The sequence below is a fragment of the Rhinopithecus bieti genome, unplaced genomic scaffold (assembly GCF_001698545.2).
Source record: "Rhinopithecus bieti isolate Rb0 unplaced genomic scaffold, ASM169854v2 scaffold_5889, whole genome shotgun sequence".
In the NCBI taxonomy this organism is placed as follows: domain Eukaryota; kingdom Metazoa; phylum Chordata; class Mammalia; order Primates; family Cercopithecidae; genus Rhinopithecus; species Rhinopithecus bieti.
In genome coordinates this window covers 264909-286428 of record NW_016805277.1, presented here as the reverse complement: position 1 = coordinate 286428, position 21520 = coordinate 264909, and the positions used below count along the sequence as shown (strand labels likewise).

Here is a 21520-nt window from a genome sequence, read left to right as displayed (position 1 = left end):
TGAGAGAGCAGCTTTCTATCAGTTCACGACATGGTTCTGAGGACCGTTGCTCAGGCTCGCCCAGAAGGAAAGGACAGCCTGCAGGGTCGCAGGCAGTTGGTGCTACACAGCCCTGCCTTCCTTGGGTGCTGGGAGGGGCTGATGGGCAGAGACCCCAGAAGGCTCACAAGCTGGGATGGGAAGCCCCAGGAGCAGTGGCAGGTACTCTGTCCAAAGTGAGCCACCTGCCAACACAGAACCCCAGGTTATGGCTCCTCTTGGGCACAAGTTGTTAACAGCTGCAGCCTCTAAAGGCCAGTTTCTTTTTGCTTCAGTGCCCAGTGCAGATCTTGAGCCTTCCATAGGCCTTGGACTTAGACCCTTGGTAGGGAGGACCATAGTGATGGGCAGTGGGACACAGTCTCAGAGGTGGCTCTGCCCTGACAGGTCCTCATGTCTGCATCATGGGACACACTTCTGAAAGCACTCTGCCTTCTAAGAGCTCCTTTAATTTCTAGAGCAACCCTGAGACACTGCATGGGGGGATTATTATGCCAACTTCTCAGAAAGGGATTAATTTACATGTCATCACTCACCTGGTTAGTGGCCAAGCCAGGACACAACTCCAGGCCTGACCCCTAAGCCAGAGTGCAGTGCTGCTCCAACAGGCGGGAACCTGATAGGTTATTTGCTGACATCTTCGGGGTGTACAACCAGGGAGGTATTGAGGGGGTTGCCCTGAGCCCTACCTGCATCATCAGCTGTCGAAAAACTAGACTTCTCCCATGGTGGTCCTCTGGGTATGTGTATGTCTTAGGGGCAGTTGTGTTGCTCGTGAAGACCTTGGTGAGCCTACCTGGGGATTTTCTGAGACAGGAAGTGGAGTAGGGCCCAGCCCTGTTTAAATCTCACATAATTCCCCATTCCATTCCACCAGGTCCCATTACCGCATTAGCAGACTAGCAGGGTTACCTAGGGCAGTAAGACAGTGAGTCATGTAGAGATGCAGGTTCTTAGGAGGTGGAAGATGCTTGTGAGTAGAAAGGAAAGGGGCAGAGGGCTTTATCCAAAGAATACTGTGGTTTGGGTGGCAGACTGTAACACAGCTATAGACTTATTCTGAGACAGCCAAGCTGTTCATTTGTATCCCTGTTATTCATACCTCCAGATCTTCTCCACCCATCTAAGTCACTGTGCTCTTCAAAACTTGCTCTCTGAGGCACCATTTCTGTGGTCCCAGTACACCCTGGGGTCCCCTTCTGTGATGACATTTGCTATCAAAACTGAAGTTTTGTATCATCCTTGGGATTTGGATCTCTCAAATTGTCCCTCACCATCATTTAATGTCTGCATTCTTCCCTATGTCGTGCTTCTGGTCTCTTTGGTTAAGGCAGCCTCCGCAGGCCTTGCACAGAGTGACAGCACCATAATTATGGGTGATGTGTGCGCAGAGAGACACACCCATGACTGATACGTAACAAGCATGTGCCCCTACCTGCCGCTGCCGATGGATGGAAATGCAATGGATTTCAGCTTCTTATCATCAGCCAGGGCCAAGCAGTTTTTCACTGTCTTTTCCAGAAGTTCTTCACACTTGTCTGCACCCCAGACTGGACTATTACAGTGGATCACAAACTTGGCCGGCAGGCCGTGACCTGCGCTTACGGCAGCTAGTGGTGGGGGGATGAAACAGAAATAGTGAGCTCTGGTTCACTACAAAGCACAAGATGCCAAACACAGACCCACTCCCCTGCCACCGTACATCTTCCTGGGCCCTCCAATGGCCTGTGTCTGAGGAGTTCCACAGCTGTCTGCTGCGTTGTGATTCCAACGTGAGTTCGAGCCAAGAACTGCTCATCATTTAGTCTTTTCACTTGAAGGGGGAGCCAAGCCAAGCCACACCCTTGGAAAGCTGGCATTATGATGTGTCACCACCAGGAATTTTGACCAAGTTCGTAGTAAGCCTCTCTCCACTCTCAGAAAGCTTACACAGTTCTTCCAGAGGCAGAGCCTTACCCATCTAACTCAACTGAACACAAACTCAACTAAACATGTCAGAACATTTGCAGCCTTAAAATAATTTTGGGTTTCCAACCCTTCTTCTTTAAGTCGACTGGTGTGCTAATTATCAACTTGCACACCAATATGATGTATTTGTCTCTACTATGATGTATTCTCTAAATATCCCAGACCCAATTCAGGACAAAACTACCAGGAAAGCAACTGCTTTAAATAATCTGCTAAGCAAACTGACCAGCATCTCCGCTGCCATTGTCTTCTCCCTGCTGAGGATGGCCTCACTGTGTGAATAACTGATCCTGTTTATTTGTGGCAGAATTAGCTTAGTTTTTAAGGAAGTGTTTTTTCTTTTCCTAGAAGAGGGGCCCCTTTCCAGCTATACATCTCCACCAAAAAGACTTGCCTTTCCCTTGCCAGATCTAAGGACACAGGCCTGGGGTCTGCCACAAACTGCAAAGTACCATGTCTCCCAGAGCATGTTCCAGAATCCCCGTCCATAGATGCTCTGCAAAGAAGGTTTTGGGGGCACTGGGTTTAGGGGGTGCTGCGTGCTACGCTTCTATACAGGAGCACATTAGAATCTCCATACCACTGCTACAGTAAAACATCCAAACTTTTTGTATTTGGTCGCGTATTTCTGAAAACCCCCCCCCCTTTTTTTTTATGGAGTATCTTTACAAGGGGTATGTGGTGTTATGGTTGTGTGGTAGATACTGGAGAAGGAGCGATTTGTGGGTAGTGTCTCATGGTACAGTAGAAACAGCTCAGTCACAGGGCGTGAATTTGAGTCCTGGCTCTGCTTTGTGATTGGGCTTGAGAACTCTGGGCTGACCTACAAAAACCTGACATTACGGCATTGAATTAAACCAGTGGGTTTATCCCCATGAGAAGTCACGGCTAAACTATGCATAGAAAAAGACTGGAAAGAAACATTAACATTGACTATCTTTGCTATGCTTAGAAAAAGACTGGAAAGAAACATTAACAGTGACTATCTTTGCACAGTGGAACAGGAGTATGTTTTATTTGCCTCTTTATACTTTCAAAATTATTTTAAAGCAGTTTCTAAAGTAGCTGTTAAAATCAAAAACAAAAGTGTTATTGAAACAAGCAAAAATATCTTGAACCATGCTACACCTAATGGGTTTGCATCTGCTGTGGCTGAGGTTTCCCTCAGAGTTGGTACATGGCAGCACCAGGCTGCCTCCTACCAGGCCTTGTGCCAAGGGCTACCAGCAGGACTCCAGCTGGAACCCTAATGGGAAGGGACCCACAGGCTGGTCAAACAGGTGTTTTAAAGGGACTGGGGAAAGGCCAGCTGCCCCTGGGTAGGTAGTTAAAACTGTGTATGCCTTCCCTTGTACAGTGTGGGACTTTGGTGGTACTGCCTGGAAGAACTTTGTAATTAGTTCCCTGTATGTCATGCCCCTTGCAGGCAAAACAGAAGTGGCAGAGCAGAGGTCAAAGGCACAGATTCTCAAAGGGAATCCTTCTGGATCCTGAGACTAGCCTGAAAGGGGTGTCATTTGTCACTGGGAATAGAAGGGGAAAGGCCTGGTGGACCCTCCAAGAGAGAGCTTATGCGAAAATTATCAATGTCCAACTTTAGTTAAGATTCATTTTTAAAACAGAGGATTTAAAAGACAGGATAGGCATTGGAATTGGGTAGTAAGAAGAGAAAACCAGAGCCCAAAGTGAGGAAATGGGTGATCTGTCCTCACATAGTTGGTGGTGGAGCCGGGCCTCACTGACTCAACTCTCAGGTCCTCAGGAGGTCCTCTGTCCTGTATACCCCAAATGACCACCTAAATTCAGGCCTCAAGCAGTAAGAAGTGCTCTGCCTCCAGGTCTTAGCAATAATTCTCCCCACATCAGATGTCAAGTCATTTTCTTCCCCTTATACCAGGGAAGGTGTAATTGGTAAATGAGAAATGTGTATTTATATGTTTCCTATTACAAACATGGATGGCTGAAGATTTTTAATTAGCATCTCTCACCAGCAGTTTTGCAAATGGCTCAGTATCACTCCCTCTCAGCTCCTATAATTTCTTAAAATTTGAGATCTAGACATCAAACATACAGGAGCTATTTTAAGTAATAAAAAAATTCAAAGGTGATTTTCCCAGACAACCTGCATGTGATGAAACTCTAAGTTATAAAGTTACAGGCTGTCCTTGGCCTCCATCTTGAAGATGCGGCTGTATTGCCATGCACCTCTAAATTCTAAGCCATCTCACAAAATGGTTTTCCTAATACTGCATGTGCCACAACCAAATAAGCACGGTGGCTTTCCCACCTCACCTCCAGCTACTTCCAAGGGCCCGTTCTTTTTCCGGAGTTCCAGGACAGCTTCCACAAACTCCTTGCCACCTTTCTTCTCCAGCGTGTTTCCTAGACAAGGACAGGGTGGGGTTAGGTTGCCATTCTGTGTCTCTGGCACACACAGACACTTAGCATGTCAGGTGATTACATACTTCAAATGATCTATTAAATTTCCATCAGGCTGCAAAACAGGAACTAAGCCCTGGCTGAGTTAGTAAAGTAAAATTGAGAAGGGCCTTGTCATCACCAGTTACTACCCTCACATTGCTGCTTCATCTGCCTGTCTCTGCTGCCCCTTATTTGGGTCTGACTCACGGTGATCATGGATGTGACAGAGATGTGAAAGAGACAGGAGATGCTTGTTTTTTTTGCAAACATGCTTGTCCTGGATGCTTTTCACTGGCATGAGATACCAGCTGGTACTGGTTTCTAAGACTAATAATGCCTGCCTTGGGTTTTCTTCTCTGTCTCTGGGGAGAACCACCAAGTAAGGAGGTTTCAGCAGCATACAATGCTCCCATCGAGAGGCCAGCTCTCCTCCTGGCAGTAGGCCTAGAAGGAAGTGTTCATACTTGGCCACCTTTGGACCAGCATTATTACCGTGCTTAGTTCCTGTTTTGCAGCTTTGGTCTCATATGCAAATACAAAATAAAAATGGCCTCAGACGGTATTTTCTTAATTACACTAATGATTCAGAATTGTTTTCAGTAAAGAAGGGCAACATCAGAAGCAGAGCTTAAAGATTAATCTGTATGCTATAAAAAGCTTGGAAAGGAGGATGTCTAACTGCTCAGGACCAGATTCTTTAATAAAAGCCAATGGAGGTTGGGAGCAATGTATTTTCTTCAATTAGGGCACTTGCTAAGTAATTAATTTCTGCTGTGAAAACCAAGTTCCCAAACAAGATCACCAACACCTACGAGAACTCTGAATTGATGCTCATGTGGGATAGCAAGTGGCAATCAAAGTTAGCAACAAGATCAGTCTTTCAAGTTTGGCTAAAATGGGGTCTGAGTCTTCCTTAAGCTCTGATTCCTCAGTTTTGCACATTTTAAAGTACTTTTCCTCACAGGAGGACAAAATACTCCCCTTAAGATTCACATTTGTCTTGGAAAATTCCAGGTGCACCTGGCACAGTTCTGGTACGGGACAGTCAAGGTGTATCGGAATGCACCAGCCCAAATTCTCTTTGGAGTCACCCTGCGATGATTAGGGCTAATAATCTTAGTGAAACTTGCCTCCTTTGAATGTTTGTTCTGCAGGGGTGAACTAACCCCAGGAGGTGTCTGGGAAGAAGAGGAAACAACTTGGGCCTTGTCCCAAATATAAACCAGGGCTAATGGCTAGGACTGGGCCTGTACCCACCTGCTGTAGGAAACCTGGGGTGTACAGACAAACATGACCAGCAGCCACAGCCCAGGGGAGCTCTCAGCTGTGTCTGAGAGAGGGCGGTACAAACTTAGCATCCTTGAGGTAGGATTCTGTGTTACTCTTCATGATCTCAGACTGCCCTCCTGCCTTTACCTGTCCTGAAAAGCAGCACAGACTTTAAATGGCAGAGAATGTCACACCTGTTGCTGCTGCATGTTTCTAGTAAAGTCTGCATCAGAGGTGGCAGCTGAATGGACCATGCACTGGAGGAAGCAGGCCGGGGGCTTAGAGCCCAACTCTACCACCACAAAGTGGATGCAACCCAGGCGAGTGAGACCCCAATACAGGTTCACCTAAACTATCCCTGCAGCTGAGAAAAAGGAATCTGGAGCCGGAACCAGCTGGATTCCACACACTGCTGCCCCTGGGGCCCAGTCTAGCCTTCACGCTTAAACCCATTCTCCAGCTTGAGGCAGGGCAACAAAAACGCTGGAGGCTGGACTAGTTAGGGTTCTCATTCTTTATCAAATTTAACTCTTTGGTGAGAACTGAGAAATTTGAAAGGTAAAATATCGTTTTTACTTTATCATGATTACCAACTCCTTTCTAAAATATTTAAGAAAATGGGCTGATTTATAATTAAAGGTATTTTATCTTAGGAAGAGTGTTTAAAATTTTTACTTATAAATATTGCTTTAATTAAAAGTGAAATTTCCAAGTTAAAATACACTTAAATGCATTTCCCAAACTTAAAAACTGAACCCTAGATTGCAGGCAATCAACCCAGTCAGGACTTGACTCCTACACACACATATGTATGCACATGTTCATGTAGACACACGTGTACTTTTTAACAAGAAACAGGCCCATTTTCAACCATATTGTCAACACTCTTATTGTAAGACTCTTGCTTTTGAGGCTTAACTTCAGGGTTAATCATAAAGCAATTGGCTTATTTGCCCCCAAGCATAAACATGTGTTACTCCCATGAGAACAAGAACATTATTTCATGCTTAGAAAGCAGGCATAAGTATCAGTGTTCAAAACAGCCTAAGCGAAAATTTAGGCTTGGACAAATGTCAGGCTAGGCCTGTGGTCTATTTCACTGTTAGAAAGAACTTTTGATGGGTAAAAGTTAATCACTGGGGCTAAGCATTCCTGCACTCGGATTCCTTCTTCCAGCAGTCTCGGGACTTCACACCAAATATGAGAAATGGAGTGATTACTAGCTTCCTCTTTTCTCCTCTCACACATCAAAGTGGGAGCTGGAACCAATTGAGGCCATGTAGGAATCTGGTTTAGCATTCGCATTATAAAAGATATCTGGGGTCAGTACTGGTTTGGACTGGTCCGCTGGGCAGAAAAAGCCCTGAGGGGCTTTGGAAGACTGGGTTCTGACCTGGCAGTCTTTCTGCCTTGGCGAGTTGGGGTGTCTGAAGCTGCTGAAGATTTCTGCAGGTGTGACAGTGTCGGTGAGTGATGTGTGCCAGAGTCCTGGGCAAGCTTTTGGACCCAGGTTGCTCCTGTGGCTTGGAAGCTAATAATTCCCCACCCTGTGCTTATCAATGGGTTGTAGGCAAACATGTCAGAGGAAAAGCATTAGCACTATCCTTATTCCAAAGAGATCTATTCCACTCACAATTCAGGAAGGACTGGGCTCTTCTGGGTGGCACAGTTGGGTCTGCCTGTTATTCCCCCAAGGCTTCAGCCCTGTCTCAAAGCTTCAACTCTGCTTCCTGGCATGGCTAATCCTGCTGGACACGGCCTTCCTCAGCCTGCAGCACGCAGGCCAACTTTCTCTTCTCCCTGGACCTGGGTAAGATACTTTTGCCTAGGAAGTTTCATAATTCCCATTTCACCAAATGTCCTGGATGGCAGGATGAAGCCAGGCCTTAGTAACTCCCAGCTATGACAAAGACAAGCCCTTAGCCATTCATTTATTTTTCTCTAGATAAGCACTTCCCTCCCATCAAATTTTCATTTGGTTAAAAAAGGAAGCATCTTTCTCTTAAGCTGCCTGACTTTGGAGCTCTTTAACTCCTCCAAAGTCTTGTGAAAGGGAAGTTTAATTGCCTAGAGCCCGATTTCATTTTGGCCTGGCAGACTTGGCAAATTCTGACTTTCCATCCAGTTTGTCTTTCCATCCATGTCCAAAATCCAAAATACCCAGGAGAGTGGTTAGTCCAAATTGTGGTGGCTGGGGAAGACTGAACTAGCAGTCTTTGCTAGTGATGCCAAGCAGAGCCGGGCAGCCAGAGATTGTAAGCTACTGCACATCTAGCATCCAGGACCCTTGTGAAAATCCCAATCTCCTCATCCTTCCAGATGACTTCACTGTCTGCTGACTGGAAATGTAACCATTCTCTTTGGAAGCTAGTATTTGAATCCACACTCAGAGTGCTGCTCTCAGGACCAGCACATCTACTATAAAAGTCATATATACACATGAGTGATACCTTACAGCAGGCACCAATCATGAGCCAGGCTTTACAAAACAAGGTGCTTTGCTTACATTTAATGTAATTCCCATCATTACCATTACTTTATAGATAGGGAACCTGAAGCACTGAGGAGTGAAGTGACTTACCCAGGCCCCATGATCAGTAAATGGTGACAGTAGGACTCCAGTTCCTTCCACCTAGCTCCAAAGCTGTGCTTTTTTCTATCACACATGGGTGCTGCCTCCTCAGACAGGCCCCTCAGTGTGTTCTTAAAGCAGGATACTGTGATTCTCCTGCCAGGAATCTGCAGCCTCGGGATATGGCATCTCAGGTGCCCTCTGTCTTGGCCACCCTCAGCTATTTAGCACACCAGGAATCAACCTACAATGCCTTATCAGCTGCCAGGGGAAAGGAAGGTGCTTTCTGGGTCTAGGATGATGTTTCTTATGAGTAGTCTAAGGATACCATGTCAGATTGAGGTGATTTTCATGCACCTGAAGTCTGAGAACCCTAAGTGTGGGCAAGCATTTGGAAAGGGTCCTCCTTGTGCACCTGAGGCTTTAAGGCCATTTTCGGGAACAAGTGTGCTTCTGACATGGAGACAGATTGGCAGGGGTTGCAGGGGTGGGGGTGGTCACCTGTACACAGGCATCTGTGTTTGCTCTTCAGAGTGCATGGAGGTGGTCTTGGATGCCACTTGGTCCATGTGACTGTATTGTTCCTGCAGCTGAAATCATCTGTGAACCCAGTCTCCAACAAAGCTGTGCCTTGTGGGGCAGGTGAAGAAATGATTCTGCTGAACCAGTTTTCAAACCAGAAATGTCCATTTGTGAGCTGCATCAGCCAGGATGCATCACATCCTGGCTGACAGCTAGCTTTATTACTCAGGTTCACAACCCAGGGACAGGAGACCTTGGGAAGGTCAGGACAGCTGGAAGTGTGAAATGAATGCAGCCCTGCATAGCTGTCAAAGGATCAAGCTGTCTGCAGCGGCCGACTGACCATGCACACACACACTCGGCAGCACCCGGCTAGGCATTACCTACTTCACCACCGATGTAGAAGTCAGTGTTTGTCGGGTGAACGACAGCATCACTGTCGATCGAGGCAATGTCAGCCTGTACAACTTGCAACTATAACAGGTAAACAAATGTATATCAACTGTGTTGGACCGAGACCCACGCACAGGCACATTTACTAACGCCCCAATGGCAGGGCTGGCCTACCTGGTCGATTCCAACATATGAGCCCAAGGGGCAATCAGTCCACGCAGTGTGCGCACATGTGGATGGGGGTGAGGACAGGAGGAGGAGGAATATCAAATGTGACATGTTTAAATTAAACATTTGAATGACAAGTCCAAAAAAAGAGAAACACACACATGAGATCATTTCCAAAGGTTAAAAGAAATAAAATGAATGCCCCGTTTCACTTCGCAAAAGCCTATAAAGTTGGCATCCCACTGAGAAGGCTACTAAAACATGGCATCTGTTTAAAAAAAAAAAAAAGTGGACCATCAGGCCAACCAAAACAACAAGTTTCTCCATTCTGTCTGCAGCAGTCAACTTGCAGGCTTTTTTATTCTTGTGACATTTACCATTTTGTCTACCTTCAAGGGATTCCTCTTGAAAACCCAGAAAACAGTATTGATATATGTAGAGGATTGCCTTTATTTTTTCCCCTCAACATATGGGCTGATCTCTATCAATATTTTTCCAGGCCCATCTCTTACTCTAGCGTGTCTTATTTTTATGGTTTAATTTTTTTTGTTTGTTTTTTTACAGACAGGGTCTTGCTGTTGCCCAGGCTGGAGTGCAGTGGCACAATCATAGGTCACTGCAGCTTCGAACTCCTGGGCCTAAGCAATCCTCCTGCCTCAGCCTCCCAAGCGAGTAGCTGAGATTACAGGCACGTATCACCAAGCCCAGCTAAGTTTTTGACTTTTTGTAGAGATGAGGTCTATCTTACCCAGGTTGGCCTCCAACTCCTGGCCTCACTCAATCCTCCTGCCTCAGCCTCCAAAAACGCTGGAGTTACAGGTGTGAGCCACTGCACCTGGCCTTTGTATTTTAGTATAAAATGTGCTTTGGATAGAATCCTTGCTTCTTCTAGCTTGTGGTTTTTTGTTTTGTTTTTTGAGTATCTGTATAAGGCAGCTGGAAAAGAAGTTCAAGCTGGACACTCTTGAGTCCAGTCCTCATGTTTTCAGCCCACTGTTGCACCCAGATCGTGTGGGTCAGGCCTGGGCTCATGGAATGAGTGTATCTCCCAGTAAGGAAGTCTGCTATCTGACAAAAACAGCGGAAGCTGAGAGCTCAAGGGATACAAAATAGATTGCACTTGAGGGTTAGGAAGGAGGCGACATCTGTGTGCCTATTTCCCCTGGCAAGCCTCTACATCGAAGAGCAGCAGAGGAGCCCTGTCGTGCCATTGAGCCGACAGTGCCACATATGTAAAGATAAAGCCATAGAGGCAGGACACTTAAGGGGCACCTCTCAGCCTGCCCTGTATCATCCACCGTCTTGAACAGGGAGACACCATGGCTCTGGGGCAGTTTTCCTCCATAAGAAGTCGCTTGGAGATATTGCCCTTCTGTTTAATACCATCCTCTAGTCAAATAATTCATGAAGGTGGCATTCAGTCATATACTGTTTTCAGTTCTAAAAAAAGTTGAAGTGATGGTAGTAAATTGTGGGCTAAAGACAGCTTAATAGCATACTGATGTGGCTTGTCTTCTCTTTCAAGCTTTGTCATTTCTAATTAAGCTTTAAATGGAGAAACTATCATTTTGTAGTTACCTGAGATTTTTCAGTTCTAAAGTAAAAAAAAAAAAAAAAAAAAAAACAAACAAAAACCAACACGTTTAAAAATCCCTCCCCAAGTAACCAGCAGTCAGTTTGATCATTATGGAAGAGAATTCAGATGGCAATATATTTGCAACTGAGGAGAGAATAGCCAATCACACTTAATAAAACAGATCGTTTACACTTGGAATGGCCTGGAGTAAGTCGATATTCAGTGTCTACACTCAAATATCAATCTTCGATTTGGAAATTTGGCTTGACCACTGTAAAGTCTGGGAAGATGAAACGCCTAAATTCTGGGTTCCATAACTTTTCATCTGACAGCTGGTGGTGCCGAACCCCGTCCCCAATTACCTAGGTCATCTTTAAGGTCAATGTCAGCATTGGTAGGATTGATTATGGCCTCCACCTCAAAGCCGGCTAAATTACTGATTTCACTGTGAATAAGGTTCAGCTGCAAAGAAAAGCATGAGGTGGGAAATAACAGGAGAGCTGGGAAGTCTCAGAGAAGGAGCCTTGGGATACAGGTAAAGGGCAGTGGACACTCCAAGTGCACGAGGCACAAAAGGGAAGCAGGGAGTTGCTGGCTCAAATGAACCCATTTCAAACATAAGACTCAAATGCTGCTCGGGATGCAGGAGCAAGCAAACTAGAATGAATGTTCAGAGCATGTGGGTGATGCCTGGGGCAAAAGGAAGCACAAGCCACATTCGAGGAGGAGATCAACTTTCCTTTAAAGGGACTTGTGATCTGGGGGCCAAAGTAAGGCAGCTATCAGGACCTAGAATGAGTACTCATTGCTGAGGGTGGGGGCTGGTGTGACTGTCCTCATCCTTGAGTGCTGGGCTGGTGCTAACATCCTACCTGGCTTGGGCAAACGCCTAAGGGCCCTGCCATTGTCTTCCAAGTGACTATGGGTCCTTAAGGCTGTCCCCATCACTGTGACTGCTGGCTGGCTTCCCTGCCCTGCTCAGGGTGGCAAGAAGTGAGAACAGTCTGTTGCTTAGTAACATCTAATTTACGTGTTCATTAGTCATGTAATGCTGAAGTTCCCTGGTGAAACCCAGGGGAGGAAAGTTCTCCAGCAAGACAATGTGTCTTTTAAATGGTTTCCACCTTGTTGGTCAGGTTGCTCTGAGACTCAATGGGTGGCTTATTGAGCATTTTCCTTAAGTGTTATATCCAACCAATGAATTTGTTCTTTCTGAAGAGCCACTGAATGGGTGTACCCCAGCCACTGTTATTCTGTTACAATGACAACCCTGCATCTGAGTATTTGAGGAACCCCGAGTTTGAAATTCTGTCAGAGGGGCAAAGAGAATTAATGGGCCTAGGACTGCTGTTCTGGGTCCTACTATTCCCCTTGCTTTTCTTTAGGTACAAGCACCTGCAGGAAAGCTTGCTTTTGCACATGCTCTCACAATGACATTGTTCACGCTTCAGTAACATAAATTCCTAACACCTGCAGACAACTGCAATGCCTGAGTAGCCCCAGCAGAACTGGTGCTCAAGACTACAACCTAGGCCAGAATAGTGGCTGCGGTCTGCAGGGTTTACCAGGGCATGAGGCTTTGTCCAGGAGCTCACCCAGGAGAGGGCTGTGCACAAGACACTTGGCAGGGAAGCTCCTGGCAACAGAGCAAGTTGCTGCATTTCTAAGGCCAAACATTTTGTTGAAAACAAAAGCAAACAAAAAACCTGGCACTCCAGAAGCATCGGAAATATAAACCCACATTTTTGATTGCCAGAAGCAGTCGGATTCTCAAAGAGGGATGTGCTTACACTAAGAGTCATCCTCTGGGAGGAAACAGTTGTGGAATTAAGTTTTGTCATACAGCCAAAGAAGAATTCTGGCCAGGGCAGTGGACTTCATTTTTGGTTAAAGACTCAGAGAAGAGGACCAAGTTTTATTCATGTGGACTTTCTGGGTTATTGCTCCTAGCACTACAGAGTGATTTAGAGGCCACCCACACCCTTGAAGCTGAAGGAAGCCATGGGGGTGATCTCACAAAGCAAAGCTCTCAGCAGCTCAGGGCCCTGGCACCAGGTCAGAGGCACAGAAAAGAGCATGGGAGCTGGGGCCTGACTGCTGCCATCGGGGAGGGGTGTGGGTGGGCACAGAGTGGGGGGGCCTTAGGGTAAGGCAAGTGAACTCTCAGGATTTAGAACAAGGCTAAGGATTTTACTCTATTATTTAGTTCTGCATTTGACTCCAAGCAAATGCTTTTTATAAAAACTCAAATTAAGCCAATACTCCCCCCACCACACACCACCAAAACACACCCCACACAGTGTGAAGAGGCAGGTTGGTGAGGAAGGCAGGCAAATGAGAAAAAGACTCGATCTACTCAGTGTAATGTGGATGTGTATGCTTTTAAGGCATCTATAAATTCCTTTGTTTAAAACAATACATGTTCAATCCTTAAAATTCACACAATTTTTTCCAATTGTATAGAAGCTTCTGGTGTTATATTCAGAAATGCTTCATTGGAAAAGTAGCTATTTTGGTGGGCTCTGCTTCAGCTAGCCAGGAAGACCCCCCCCCACTGGCCTGTATCTGACTGTCTCCTGGGGAGAACCACCTGCTCTGTCTAGGGGAATGGGATTCTCTGGGGGAAACCTGGCTTTGCTGAAGCAAGGGAACAGTTGTCAACAGAACTCAAGCTCATGGAGAATTCCCAGCTTCCATTGGACTCACTACCTTCCCGTCTGACCAGAGGCAGCCCCACTCTTGGAAGTACAGACTACAGTACCTCAGGGAGCCACTACTACTCAACATTGAGGATTTCCTGCCAACCAAGTGCTGTTTCACTCTTCACATCTGTGGATGAGGCTAGAGTTGTGATTTTCCAACTATGCTCTGCTATGCACTGGGGCTCAGCAGAAGTCCTTAGGGTATAAGGCTGAGCCACAAAAGTTTTGTTGCTATAAAATGTGTACAAACATGTATTTTTAAACAATCTTGACTAGAAAGTGTGTGCTTGGGATGTGTGCATCAGGGGAAGAGAATGGGAAGGGGAGAAGACAAATTAATTCAAGTACTTTGGAAGGACAAATGGGTAATCAGCTTGGCAGGTGGGCCAGTGGGCAGAAGCCAACAGCGAGATGATCATGAACGAAGACAGTAGCTCCACTATACAGAAGAAAGCCCGTGAGCATAGGGTGCAAATGGACCAGTACACATGTTTCTGGACAGGCTCCCACTGTCCAGTCACAAATGAATAAGCGAGATAGAGCCAAGACAGAGGTCCAGTCTTAGGAGGCCCCAGGGTCCCCTCCCACCAGCCAGGGTCAGATCCAATGGGGTTTATCAGCCAGAGGGATGTGTGTCCATCTGAAGTACACAGCAGAGAAGTGGTCCTTGTGGGTTAGGAAATCAGATTTCTGGGAACTGTAAAAATTCCCAAAATTAGTCTGATTTTCTGGGAGGAATAAGGATCATTAATGGTTTCAGAATTTGAATAAGGTGACTGCTTCTTTGTACCATCATCGGGAAAGACAGAAAACTAAGTTTTAATCCACAGCATGAGGAATTTAAAGCAGCTATGAAGACTGTTAGCCACTGAGGAAAGTAACCATAGGGCACTGCCAGTTATAGAGCAAGAGAGGGTCCCACGTGGCTGCACAGTTGGCAGAAAGGGTCGTAGCCAAGGGACCTTCAAGATCCCTTCCAGCATTGGAATCTGATGATCCTAACCTCATTGGCTTTGCTGGGCCAGCTTCTGATACAAGCAGTACTCGAGTGGGGAGTCCGTGGAAACCCTTATTCTTTACTCATGGTATATGCTCATCAGAGTATAATCTCTTTGAAGGCAAGAGTGGGTGTGGCCCCCTAACCCTGAGTGCTGCACAGTGCCTAAGCCAGTGCTGGGGTTCCCCGGGCATGTGGAGTTAGAACTGAACATCAAACATCCTCAGATATAACTCAGATAAAATGACTGTCCCTGCCCGCTTTCCTTTAAGGCATGGTTAATGGAAATGCCAGAGCTCAGAAATTGAGCCCTGAGCCTGGCTTGGATCTGAGGCGGCTCAGAGCCAAGCTGCCCTCGCCTGGATGGGAGGCTGGCCCCCACCATTTAGGGCAGAGCAGGAGGCGGTCTGTTGATGACGACAGGGAAGCAGTGCCTGGATGGACATGCAGACTGCCTGACCTGACCTACTTGGCTACAGGAAATAGTACATTCCTTCTCGGTTCTTTTAAAAAAATATTAGAAACCCAATTTTAGTTAATGAAAGTGATTGTTAAAGATAGTGCCTGAGTGGTATGTTAAATCTACCCTGTAACTGTCAGATGTTGGTGTGTCTCATTCTCTCATAATAGACAAGGAAGCCTGGCTGGTCTCATTTCCCTGTGCTGACCACCTAAAGTGCAGTTATTTTCCTGTCCCCAAAGTTCACTTCAACGAGGGGAATGGGAAGGGCAGTGTCTTCCATAGGACCCTCCTGAATGCCGTGTCTTCCCTGGGGCACACTGCAGGGCTAGCTCCTGCCCTCACAGCTGTGCTGTGTGGTTCTCCCTGCACACATGCATGCCCAGCCTGGATTTCTCCAGAGGCCTTGGACCTGGCAGCAGAATCTAGTGTGTCCAGCTAGAAAGAGCCCCACAAAGATAAGGACATGGATAGACACTGCTGGATGGCTAGATGGCCGATAGCTGAGCCATTCCTTCATGGCTTTGTCAGTTTCCTAAACTATCTCAGAAGCCAGTCCTCAGCCATAGTGGGGAGAAGGGGTGAATGGTTTTTCTCCCTCACTGTTGCTTCAACTTCAAGAGCTCCCTTTCTCCTCACAGTTCTTCCAGCCCCCAGGAGAAGGGTGTGTGGATCAAAGGGAGAAAACCTATGGTACGTTATGCCTGTCTTGAATGGCCTGCGAGCTGGGGTTGCCATCTTGATCATTTGGGAGGTAAGGAGACTCGTCACAGCCTCAGACTGCCTTCCCAACTCCTTCAAATAATACTGACTCTACCAAGGAAACTTAAAGCATTTACTACCACTGACACATTAGACACATTAGAAATGTTTTTTCTGAAAACTGTAAAACCTCTGAAAAAAGGCTGCAAATCTTAGCTGAACACAAAGCAAAAGCATTTAGTTGACTCAGATTCACAGCACTGATTTCCTTTTTAAAACAATTCAACAATTTGTGTGAACACTGGGCAAAATCAGTGAGTAATGGCTGTGATGACTCCTGAGACTTCAGTATGTGAAATACATCATTAACATCAATGGTCAGGCTCCTAAGCCTGGGCCATGCCTCCTGAGTAGCTTAGCAACCATGCCTTACAGGGCTGTAGCACGCACAATATCACCCTTCTCCATCCCAGCTTGCTTGCAATCTTCAAGCACAGGTTTCAATTTCACAGATAGAAAAATGAGATTCACAGGACACAGGGTACCTATAGTCACCATTCTAAAGTACCCCTTTTGAAACATTTCCTAAACTCCAAGTCAAAGTTAATGTCTATAATATTTTAAATGTGCTTTTGTAAAACTGTGTCAGTTTCATGATTTTGCCTTTTTTACACTATATGCCATGATTTTCACCTGACAGTAATAGCCAATAAAAAGCCAGAAAGTAATGCTTCAAAATAATGCTCTACTGTATCAACGCTCACTCCATCTCATGCTGCAGGGGTGTAGGGTTCCAGAAAGGGCAGTTGGAACCCTAGTTTCTAACACTGGTGCTTAGGCTGACATAAGATGCTGGTTTACTTTGGAAACATGCCGTTTATTCTGCTGAGCAGTGTCTGCAGCACTAGATCTTTGGGTGCCTCTTCCTGGATATGTGAATCTTGGGTCATAAAGTCGCAAGCACATTCAACAGGAAGAGCAGTTTCTTGGTAGCTTGGTGTTTTGTTTTCACCACTACAAAGGGGGTGATACAGGAAAGAAGGCTAGGTGGTCTGTCTGGGTCTACATTCAACCCCTTCTTTTATGGCTGACCATTTTATACTGAGGGTTCCAGCTTAATCATTCCTTTCAAATTTTCCCTCCAAATGTCAAGATAAGCACATTAGTTTCACTGTTAAGCTCACTGCTTTCATTCTCCATTTTTCAAAATAACATTAAATGATATGTTTGCAATTTATTATAGAGTATCAGTACTTTTCTATGGCTGTTTGTATCCTCATCCTACCAATCCTGAGTAGGGAACAGTCAGTATTAGCCAAAATTTTACTCTACTGTACTTTATTTTTATTTGTGTGACGCCTGACCCTGAGACCAGGTGTATCTGAAAAAGAAGAGTTATGTTGCTAAGAGCTGACATGTTTCTGGCTCTTGGGAGAAGCCAGCAAGATATCTGTGCCTTTTGCCCCCTCCCCTCCAGGGCTCACAAACAGAGCCCAGAGGAGGCCGCGATCCCATTTCTTTCAGAAGATCACAGCAACAAGAAGGGCATCTGCATTTTGCATGGACATTTTTACAGCCATATTTGCTGCTACTTTGGAAATATTTTAGTTCATCCAGCAAGGGAGGTATGAGGAATTCTGATTTGAGGCTGCCTTTGGAGCGGCTGGCAGGAGGTAGCAAGAACACAGGGAAGGGAGAGGCCAGGGTGGGAGTGCCTAAGGGCAGAGTGGGGAAAAGAGGTAGAAGGTGACCCCAGGGGCTGAACTGCTCTGTATTTCAAACGGAAGCAATGTGGATGGGTCACATTAACTTTCAATACATTACCCAAGGAATATATTACACGGGTGAAAGTAGACCCAGGCAGTTGTCTTCACTGCTGAGTCAAAATTTTTAAAAGAATGAAAAATATTCCAAACAAAACTTTCAAAGCCCCAGACCTTAAGATGACAACTAGTGCTACTTTTTCTTTTGAAAAAATGCATACAAAATACAGAGAATGGTTAAAAATGTAAACAGTAATGGTTATTTTCTGGAACACAGAGTCCACCACAGGAATTGCATCATGAGAGAGAGTGCAATTAGTGACAGAAAGAGGGAAGGGGGGGGTAGGAGGAGAACTTGCAATGACGTGAGCAAGGGAACCGTGTCACTGTGATGCAAAAGAAATTGACAGTGAGGGTTTAAAAATGATGCAGCTTCAGATCCAAGTTTGTTACCACATTCAAACTAAACACAGATTAACTTGGAAGGTCAAATTCACTCCTTTAATTTTTTAAGTATAGGATTAAAAAATTAAGAAGACCTTAATTCTTTCTTCCCACCCCTTTTTTGGTGTCAATAAAGAAATATTAGTTAACTCTCATTCTCAGGTCTTAAAAGCCTTTGCATCATTTTATTTTCAATAAAAGTGAATCATCTTTTACAAAACCATGGCGTCCTGGCAAAGTTGCATCACTGGGGTGGCTGAAAATATATTGCCCATGGTTAAAACAAACAAACAATTAGCTGGAAGAGTCATCTGGTGGTTCAGTGAAGAAACCCAGTGCACCCATCAGTACAGTCTGAAAACAATCCCCTGTAGAGCCCTGCATCAGACCTGAGGCTCTACCTTTAGTGCCCCCCAGGACAAGCAGGCTGCCGGCTAGATTGTTGACCTTCCACCATCAGGGCTTGACTTCTGCCTAGTTCCCTGGCTGGTGCTATCTGATGACCAGTTTATCCCACAGAAGCAGCTCCTCCTCCAGACTAACCAAGGGTCCCCATCTCCCACAGGAGCCTCCTGCCCTCTTCTTTTTTACCACTGTCTCCCTTCCCTAGCTGCCAGGGTCCTCCCTCAGCATTGTGGCCTCCCCAGCACTTAGCCCTCCCTGAGGCCACTCCCAAAGCTCACGGCGCACTCTGTCTACCCACAAGGCTGGGAGTGGCCCCTGGGACACCCCCCAGCCTTCCAGTGGAGATGGCCTGTGCCCATCTGTCCCTTGGGTCCCTCGAGTAGACTGAGGCCGCGCATCTGCCTACCTTCTGGCCGAGGAAGAGGCTCTTGGTGGAGAGGACTGTGAAGCCGTCGGCAGGTGTGCCCTCAGTTGTGCTGTCGGCGCTGGCTGCCTTACTGACTTCACCCTGCTTCTTCTTGCACAGACAGAAGGGTCAGAATGTGGGCCACACAGACACAGGCATCCTAACAGAGAGGCAGCTCCCAAGCCTCACCCATAACACCCAAGGGGAAACAGGAAACTAAACCACAACCAGTTCTCAGCATTTCTCCAAGGGGGAGCTCTGACTCATTTTGAGGTACAAGAGTTCTATAGAGTGTGTTGTTATATTTTAATCACTTTATGATCTTAAAAAAAAAAAAAAAGCAGTCACTTAAAGGTAAAACTTCACTTTACAGTGATCATTTAGGATAGAATCATTTTCATAAATTCAGACCAATTAAATGTCTCTTAATTAAGGATCTTCAAGTGTCTTTCCTTTCTAGATGTCTGCAATACTATTAAAGATTAAGAGGAAAAACTGTTCTAGGTCACTAGTTCTCAAAAAGCAGACTAAGGACTATAACCCTCCAACCTTCCTGACTCCAGAAGGTCAGACTCGCTTCCACCCTCCTTCATTAAAGCCAGCGTTAGAGAAGGATGCATGTGGTGGCTGTGGTGAACCATCTGTCTCCCTGGGGACCCCCTGACCCCAGTAGTGGGCATGGTTCTTGGCTTGGTCTTCAGCTTCTTCCTCAGCATCATTAAGACTAAAATATATGCCCTGGAGTTCCCAAGGATCTTCTGAGAGAGGTACATGACATGGAGAGTTTAAGAAACCAGCTTTCCGATCGTCTGCTTCCTAACATTTTCCTACAACTGATCTGCCCTAAGAAGGATCTACACCTGTGGTCAAGAATCCACACCAGAGCTCCTTTCATAACTACCCTCCTCTCACTTCCCAGAGTAAATATTAATATGGCACACCACTGTAGGAGTAGGGATGCATGTTTTTGGCATATTTCTATTAAGGACAAAGCCTGTATTAGAAATTGATACTCTGGCTAATTTGGAGATTTTCTGCATTAAAATAAATTGTAGAGTAAGGATAGTGAGAACAACATCGGTTTTCATTTAGACACTTCACCTTTCCCTTCCCCAAATTATTAACAAAAAGTACCTCACTCCTGAGGGAGGGTCTAGTGGGAGGAAATCCAGAAAGAAGGGGTGAGAAATATTACAGATGGCCGTGCCTTCCTGAAGAATAAATCTGAATAAACTCAGGGCAAGGCCTGTGTCCTATCCATTTGCCTATTTAGGATTCAAATTCATTAATATGAGCATATTAACATTTTTTACTTACAATGAAAAGTAAGGTCTAATTTTGCTAACGGCTTTTAACAACAAGGGCTGATTTAGCAATTATGTTATATGGCAAACATTTCTCCCAAATTTAGTGAGCTAAATCTGAAGTTCCAAGGTTACACTATAAATGAGAGAAAAAGCATTTTATCAAGAAATATAGTACTGGCACAGATACATTACAATTATCACTATTTTGATTTTCCTATTGTTTACCATTTGATGAGTGAAAGAGAAACAGGTATAATCAACAACTATACGGTAAATCTTGGTGACACCCTTTTTGATATACTTTTCAGGAGCCAAGAATAGGAAAGGCTGCATAACAGACTTTCACAAGTCAGGTGTTTTTAATCCCGCTTTCAACAAAACTGAAGCAATACCTAATTGAGTTAATAGCTGATAGATCTTCAGAAAATAGACTGGTGAAGTTAACAGTAACGGAACAGCATTGATTTCCTCACTGTGACCATGTGTACCACGGTTATGTGAGATGTTAACAATGGGGAAACTGGGTGAGGGATATTCGAGAACTCTCTGTGCTATCTTTGTAACCCTATGTAAACCTAATGCTATTCTAAAATAAAACATTTATTAAAACAAATTGATGAGATTACACTATGTACTGTTGGCATATATCAAAGAATTCAGAGGACTGAATGATGTTGCTATAAGAAAACCGTTTCCATTTCAATTTTTTTTAGTGAAGATTTCCCAGACATTCATATCTAGAAATATATAAAAATAGTAGGCCGAGCCCTGTTTCATTTCAACAATAAGTAATATTCAACTGAGGATACTTGAACTAGTTAGGGGGAAAAAAATCCACCCAGCCCATTACAAGATGCTTTTCCAATAAAATTTTACCTTTTCCTTAACAGTTATTAGAATTTGTAATGCATCTGTCAGTTTGATCAATTGTATATTATTAATAAATGTGCTATCCAATCTTGTAGAATCTATTTAGCGCTTTTATAAAAGTTAAAAAAAAAACTTTTTCAAAACTGAAATTTATATACATTATTTTTGTTGCAGAACTAGAAAACAGAATAGAATTGTGTTACATTAAGATGAAAGTTTGTGGGGTAAGCAAAAGAGAAATAAGGAGAAAATGTAAACTTTCCAACTGTTAAAAATGGTCACAGGACATAAAAGTGATATTATTCTGAAGTTTGAACTCTTAAGTTTTGTATTTGGGTCCTGACTCCCCTAACAGCATGACCTTGGGAAAACTGCTCCCTTTCCCTAAGCTTTAGATTCCTTATTTGGAACATAAGACTGGGTCTGGGAGTAGTGGCTCATGCCTGTAATCCCAAGACTTTTGGGGGACAAGGCCAGAGGATACCAGCCTGGGTAACACAGCAAAACCCCATTGCTACCAAAAAGGGAAGGGAAAG

General features: G+C 45.0%; 1 protein-coding gene across 4 annotated transcripts in view; it reads right to left on the bottom strand.

The window, feature by feature from the left end:
* Nucleotides 1-21520, bottom strand: part of MACROH2A1 (macroH2A.1 histone) — a 65370-nt gene that overhangs the window by 7405 nt on the left and 36445 nt on the right. The window contains exons 5-8 of one of the 4 annotated variants that reach the window (XM_017871931.1): nt 18808-18918; nt 11291-11390; nt 4300-4389; nt 1475-1649 (exon numbers count right to left, since the gene is read on the bottom strand). In XM_017871931.1, coding sequence (XP_017727420.1) covers nt 1475-1649; nt 4300-4389; nt 11291-11390; nt 18808-18918 — 476 coding nt within the window. Of the gene's footprint in view, nt 1-1474; nt 1650-4299; nt 4390-9174; nt 9266-11290; nt 11391-18807; nt 18919-21520 lie in introns of all 4 variants that reach the window. The other 3 variants (XM_017871934.1, XM_017871932.1, XM_017871935.1) reach the window with 3 other exon arrangements.